A 7,306-nucleotide genomic window follows, 5' to 3' on the forward strand; every position below is an offset into this window, starting at 1 on the left:
ATCGTCATTTAAATATGAAATGAATCTTGCCACATAGTATTACGTTGAGCATTCGCACTAAATTAAAGTCGCGTGGTTATGAGAAAAAAAAACCGGAACTCTCTAAAACATAATAGGCATTGTCCTGCCTAAATTCCAGTGTTTTTTTTTTTGCTGCAGGCTTTTCTTTTAAATAATATATCTCGTGTTTAGTTTTCACAATATAAAACGCGATAGACTCGTGGTCCAGTTGTTGGAGTCGCTTATTGTATATCATTGTAACTATCATTGATTGAAGGTCGTAAGTTCGATTCCGGAAGCAACTATGCCCCCAGACACCTCCCCCACCCCCAGAAAAAGAAAAAAAAAAGTTTTGCGATAGATGCTTTACGGAAGATTTTATGATGCATTTTGCAGAAGTTTGAATAAAAAATTAATCAGATTTTTATGGATATGACAATTACAAGTGCTGTGTGGCTTGAAGTTGTATAGTATTGTGTTATTAAAAGTAGACACCTAATTGCAACAGCGATTATCCAGTGTTCAGCCCCTTAAGTTTTCTTCTTACGCCATGCTTAATATAATAAGTGAGAAACTCATTTACATGTACATTGTAGTTCTTAATGGTTTAAAGGCCATTTAAAGGCTGTATAAAAATAAAAATGCGATCAAAGTTATTTGTTTTGCTGAGATAACTTACGACAGATCTAATTGCGAGAAATTAAAGAATTTAGTATTTTTTTCTTCAGATTTTGCACAGTTTGGGTTCTATCTTTCCGGAAATGTATATTTTAACTCCGACTAAAACTAAAATGTTATTCACTATTAAATTTGAAAATGCATATAAAGACCTGGTAGACAGCTTTTATAGCAAAATCAAATGGCGGTATGATTTTTTTTTATTAAATACTCATTTTTTATTCTCCCTTGACATAAAATGGAACTGGAAACGCAAATGTTGTTCAACCTTGACGTCTGAATTTCAAATAGGGTGCATAACGTAATGTTCGTCGTTGCTTTCACTTTTTTGTTTAGTCAGTTTTGTAAATTTTATTCAGCCTATTAAACAAATTGATTACGATGTTTACATATTAATATGTGCAGATACGTATATGATAACATTATTTTTAGCATTGTACTGAGAAATATGGACCCGTTCTTTTGTTTGTTTTGGGTTAAAGCCGTTGGTTTCAACAGTATTTCAGTCATGTAAGGGTGGGCAGTTAACCTAACCAGTTTTCCTGGATTCTGTATCAGTATTTACCTGTTGATTTCAGACACAATGCCTTTTATCAAATTGTCATGGAAAACATTCGCCCTGCCCGGGGATCGAACTCGCGACCTCGCGATCCGTAGACCAACGCTCTCCCTACTGAGCTAAGCGGGCGGGCTATCTAGCGGAATAATACTGCAGTAGTCATGCATATTTTTTATACGAAGCTGATAACCTATAAGTACCTTCCAACAAACAAAAACAACTTGGGGAAAATCAGTTATATGCAGTGTTATCCTGATTCAACTAGGTCTAAAGACATACCCGGGATACAAAATTATCACATTTAGTTAAATGGTCCAATTAAGCGTCATCTTAAATGAACAAAGACATATTTGATGCAATAAGGGATTTGCTTTTCAAGTTCACGTTTGAATTGCACGAAGGGTGTGTTGTAGCCAAATTTAGATAAACGCATAAAATATGAAACAGGTTTTGATTTAGAATGAAATATGAATGTTCATGTTGCCGAGAAGTAAGGTGAAAGTGAAGCAAGTTTCCTTTGTGACAAATATTGCTAGTAATTCCAAAAGCAATAACATAATCTGCTGTAGCTCGAATCAGCAGTGCTATAGGACAGGTGAATTGAAACGACTGACTGTCCCAAGCCGCCGAAGTTACTGTTTGACAAATTCAATCAGACTTAATTTGCCATGCTTTAAAGTGGTCATTTGACTGCAGTCTAAATTGTATCCAGAAAGGCAATAAATCTTGGCTACTATCTTTTATTGCAATTATATTTAACATATAAATTCTGGAGTAATACTATCAGTCAGCAAGATTACTTCAATCGTCCAGATAACTCTAATAAGCGTCATCGTTTCGAGGTAACAAGAGTTTTGAAGTTGCCGTGTGATTGATCTGGAAAAGAAAAATATACACACATAATCATATTTAATAAAACGAAGATGGCACCAGCTGAAAAAGAGGATGATGGGCGAATCACGACAATAATTTATTAACCTGTAATTATCTGCTCGGCAATCTTGTCATGCAATGCCAGAAAATAACCACACTCTAATTATTATCAATAGCTGCATTACATCAATTTGGACCTAAAACGAAAATTCTCTCTCTTTATATGTCAGTGTATTAGAAATAATCAATCTAGAGCTATATTTTTACATATAGAATCATTGTTAATCAAGGGTTGATATTTTCAGCAGGATATTACACATAAGTAAAATTTATTTGATAGTCCTGAGTTAGAAAAATGACCTGTTTAAACATGGCCAAGTAAGGTTTTAGATCATTTTTTAAATGTGTCTAGATCTAGATTTGCTTATTTAAAATGCATGGCAATAATATTATCCAAAAACAAAAACTTCGTCAGGCTCTGTTCATACGATAACCGCAAAAGGTGAACGGGTAAACAATGTTGATTCTAAGGGTAGAGTACAATACATGGTTGTTTTCAAAGGCAGTGTGAAAAGTTTCAAAATCGTTATAACGTAAACAAGCTATATGTGTCAAAAGGAAGACGACAAGTGTCTCCGAGCATGTACTAGGTGAAACATATTGCGATTACGTCCTTCGTTAGGAGCTATTCAGTTACCGGCATATTATGTTTTTTTTTTTCTTTTGCTATGCTAGGAAATGTAATGCAATGGGTTTTTGAACTAACTTTATATAGAAATACTATTACAGTATACGTTAAAAAGAAAAGAAAAATCAAGGCACTATTACAAACCTTTCTTGTCAGTGTTCCTGCTAATACTTGCATTGTTCTCATACAGGAGTTAATCCGTTTTCTATCCTACTTTTCATTATACCCCTGTTTATTTCTCGGATGTCTTTTCTCGCACTGCGGAGGGATTCTGTCGCGTCTTGTCTCCTACCACTGACGTTCTCTGCAAAGTTTTTTCTAGCATTACGAACATTTTCTGCGATATCTTGCCTGCGATTAATGTTGTTTTTCCAGATTTCAGTAGGGCTGCCTCTATCGCGTAAATCTGTAGGACTGTATGCACCGTCACCTGCATTAGGGTACCCGCTCTCTCTTATGTCATTATATGCATCGTTTCTATAACCACGGTCTCTTATATTTCTTAAATCACTGCTAGCCTCGTTGTAATAGTCTATGTTTCTTCTATTTCCTAAACCAATGTATGTACCGTCACCATTACCCAAGTATCTACTATTTCGAAAACCAGAACGCCTATAATTACGGGGTGCTCTATCTTGTCCGTAACGATCAGAATAATCCCCGAAATTATAGTGTCTGTCAGTTTCAAAATCACGGTATATATCACTTTCATAATCAGGGTAAATGTTACTATCAAAGTTACGGTATCTATTGTACGCAATATCAAGATAACTGTCTGCTCCAATACCACGATATCCGCTTGTTTCATATGGGTTGCGTCTGGAGTAGTCAAGGTATCCAGCATCAAGCCTACGGTGACTCCCTAATCGGCTACCTCTATATCCTGGATGTCCTGAATCATATGAATTCTCAAAATATGGTGCCACTCCCGCTGTGTGATAAGGTCGGGCAAAGATAAAAGGTCTGTAATGTTGCCTTGGTATACCCAGGTCGTCACCATGGTAATAATAGTAGTGTGAGGTAGCTGCATCAATTAGGACTACAAGTAGTAATAAAACCTTCATGGCTAATTACCTGGAATAGTGTAAAAGATCATAATTTACAAAACAATGCTTTGTCACAGCAATGATTCCATTGCATAAATAGTTTACATCGCATGAACAAACGGTCATAACTATAACTCCGTATGTTTTATTACATTATACTGAATATCAAATGCAGTCGCAGTCATACATGTATTCAGTATTCACTTATTTTAGTGTTAAAACAGCGAGTATTTAACCTGGCCAACATCTTAGTGTCAGAACTTTTATTTAAGCTAACGTGAATCAGAATGTGAAACAAACGAATTTAGACTTATTTGATTTTGTAAAGTTGTCATAGAACTTGTTCTATTGATGAATAGGCTTCGCAGCATGTAGAATGATAGGCATAGGTCTTCTCTACTATGCAAAAAAACACCGTTTCTAAAAGACATATGTATTACAAAAAAGCTGTTAATTAGGAAAAATAGCAGCTAACAACATTTGTTATATATCTATATAAAGTCTGTAAAAATATCGGCTTGTATTTCACAATTAAATGTGAACTGGCAGAAAAATTCCATATTGTACCTTTATATTCCGTATTGTATGCTGCCGGACATAAAAACTTCACTTAGTTCCATTTTAGTACTGATAAACATTAAAGATTTCGTTCAATAACAAAACAACACACAAAAAGGTTGAGGTATATAATAAAAGGGTCATTATAACAGTAGCTAGATCTGGGACTTTGTATTCGGCTCTCGTGGATTTTGTAAGGTCGGATCACACTCGGCGCTCCGATCTTGCGATAATCCACTCGAGCCGAATACAGCATCACAGATCGAGCTACTGCTGTAATAACCCTATTATATCTGACGGAATGTAAAACTCATGAAAGCTGACTGAGTCAGACATTGTTCCAAATTATCTTCTTCTTTTTTTTTGTATAATAAAATACTTTGTAATACATATTTAAATATAAAAAAGTTACCGAAAGCATGAATGATAAAATGAACGTTACCTGTTGGTAAGAATTTTGCAACATTTAACTTCCTGAAAAATTTCAGCATAGTTTGGAATCCTAATGTATCCTGTTTGTCACGACTTTCTCAAATACTTGATATTCTCTACCGACTAACAAACCTCTGTATATCCTAACAAAGCGTACCCGAAAACAAACTTCACAAGCTTTAGTTACGTTTCAAATAGCAGAGAAAACACATTTATAATATTACAGCAATAAGTATACACACTATGAAAATAATACTTTCTTTCAATTCTATATAGATACGATGTTTCACATTACTTCGTTTACTTTTTGATATCTTGTGTGGTAACGTTTTACATAAATTAAAATGAAGTCAATTACGTTTCTGCCAACTTGAGTTCATAAAAAGCATAGCCACTACAACTAAAATGTACAAACAAAGACCAACGTGTTTCTGCAAACTTCAAATCATTGATAACATTACTACCTACATATGTATTCTACAATTGAAAACCATTATGTTTCGGCATTTTAGTCCATTATAGTTTCAGTTTCAGTTTATTGGCAATCAGCAATACATTTGCCTTTGGCCATTTACAAATATAAAAACTTATGGCAAAGACAATCATACACGAGAAAGTGAACATATATACAAAAGACAAGGAACAAAACACAATAATTTTATTCGATCAGAAGACAAGTAGATTTTCAAGAGTATTCTTTCTCACATTTAATGCTTCTTTAATATATTTTGTAACTATATATATATCTTTTACTACTAGATGACATTAGTGCATTAAACTTTTGCACAGTAGGCCATGAGCATCGGCCCAGGTAGTTGGATCTTATGCAACTGTAACGCGGACAACATAATATGAAATGGTATTATAAACATTACCACTGCAAATATTTTCTACTGTAATAAAGACAATTATGCTTTTACCAACTACATAGTACAAAACGAGGACAACTCAAGTCAGTGAACAGCATAACTACAAAAATATATTCTATTAATGAAGATCATTACTTTTCGAAAAACTTAAATTCAGTATTAGCATATCCACTACAAATGCATTCTAGAAATCAAACCAGTCATGTGTCTACTGACTTCAGTTCATAAATAGCAATTCCACTACAAACTGGTACAAGTTTTAAATATGTTAAAAAGTACTGTATTTCATTTCTTATTTTCTTTTACAATTAGAGAAATGCTACAAGCTGATTTCATAAGTAAGGAATAAGATATATAAGAACATTTCAAATCATTAGAAAAGGTGAATCTGTATAACTTGTATAGGGTGTTTGTTACAAATTTAGTTTCTTATTATATAAAGAGTTTTAATCATAATACTTAAACTACATAAAATGTATTCCTAAACTAGTAAAAAGCATGTTTTGTGAAAACCTGAAACGCAAAATATCATAAAACTTTAACAAGATATTATTTTTATCTTACTTTTTGAAAAATATTTCAACAAAAATTAAAAAAAAAACGATGCAAGTTACTTTCATAAATTGAAATCTGAATCATCCTCCGAAAAATAATGAAAGAATGTTTAATATAAAAAACCAAAACAGAAAATAAGAGCATTTTACCTTTTTGTCGTGTTTTCCAAGATTTAAAAGGAATGCACAAGCAGTGCCTGTGACCTTATATATTCTAGGCGGAAAAACCTTATATGTAGTGAGACACTCTGACACTACACCAATACGTCCATCATTCATTTGACAAAACTATCATGTTTCACATGTGCCAAATTCCGTTCTTTATTACAGATAAAAATAAAAAGGTCGGCATAGAATTTACATAAGATTGAGTTAATTGCATTAAAGAAAAGACTTTTAAATTGCTTTAAATGTGAATTAGTTTGCATGGCATAGAATTAATGGCATATTTCAACGTCTATAATGCTTTAATTTTTCATCTTAAAAACAGATGAAACAGCTTTGCAAATAGATGTAATGCGTACTTACATTGTTAGAAAAAGACTACTTTAATTTAATATTGCACATGCATTGTTATAGTTAGGTAAAGGTAAAGGGAGGTAATAAAAAACAATAGATTCAATAAAACATTCTAGTACACTCAGCAATATTCAAACCTTTGACAAATGTTAAAGAAAGTAAATATCGGAAATAAGATTTAACAAGAAATTGATGTATTTTATGTTCATAACGGAAAATGTGGCAGCCACATTTTAAACAAAGCCATTATGAGCCTTTATGGCAAACACGGGAAGAACCCATGGTGGTATAAAACCAAGCAAGAATTGTTACTCTTAAGTCCTAAGTAAGCAACAAGATACAAGTACTAATTTATTGATTATGAATCAGAGAACCATGAAGATAAAGTCTAAGGGATAATTATAACGTGGACATTACATGAGCATTTTTCGACGTAGCTCTCTCTGTCAACTTTTGACCTACTTAAAGAACCAATAGAAGCTGTAAATTTATAATTCTTCAACCAATAAAAACAGCGGGTCTGGACAGAC

The 7,306-nt window shown here is 33.2% G+C and overlaps 1 protein-coding gene across 1 annotated transcript; it reads right to left on the reverse strand.

Moving 5' to 3' along the window:
- Nucleotides 1-1,961: 1,961 nt before the first annotated feature.
- On the reverse strand, nt 1,962-6,535 carry LOC123548106 (uncharacterized). Its single transcript, XM_045335341.2, has 3 exons — nt 6,408-6,535; nt 2,943-3,872; nt 1,962-2,113 (listed from the first exon to the last, which is right to left on the reverse strand). The coding sequence occupies exon 2, from the start codon at nt 3,860-3,862 to the stop codon at nt 2,981-2,983; it is 882 nt and encodes a 293-aa protein (XP_045191276.2). The 5' UTR covers nt 3,863-3,872; nt 6,408-6,535; the 3' UTR covers nt 1,962-2,113; nt 2,943-2,980.
- Between the last annotated feature and the right edge of the window lie 771 nt (nt 6,536-7,306).

The sequence above is a fragment of the Mercenaria mercenaria genome, chromosome 9, assembly GCF_021730395.1.
Source record: "Mercenaria mercenaria strain notata chromosome 9, MADL_Memer_1, whole genome shotgun sequence".
Lineage (NCBI taxonomy): Eukaryota > Metazoa > Mollusca > Bivalvia > Venerida > Veneridae > Mercenaria > Mercenaria mercenaria.

Bases quoted from the DNA above. Each gene is read 5' to 3' on its own strand.
- LOC123548106 (XM_045335341.2), bottom strand. From the start codon at position 3,862: ATGAAGGTTTTATTACTACTTGTAGTCCTAATTGATGCAGCTACCTCA.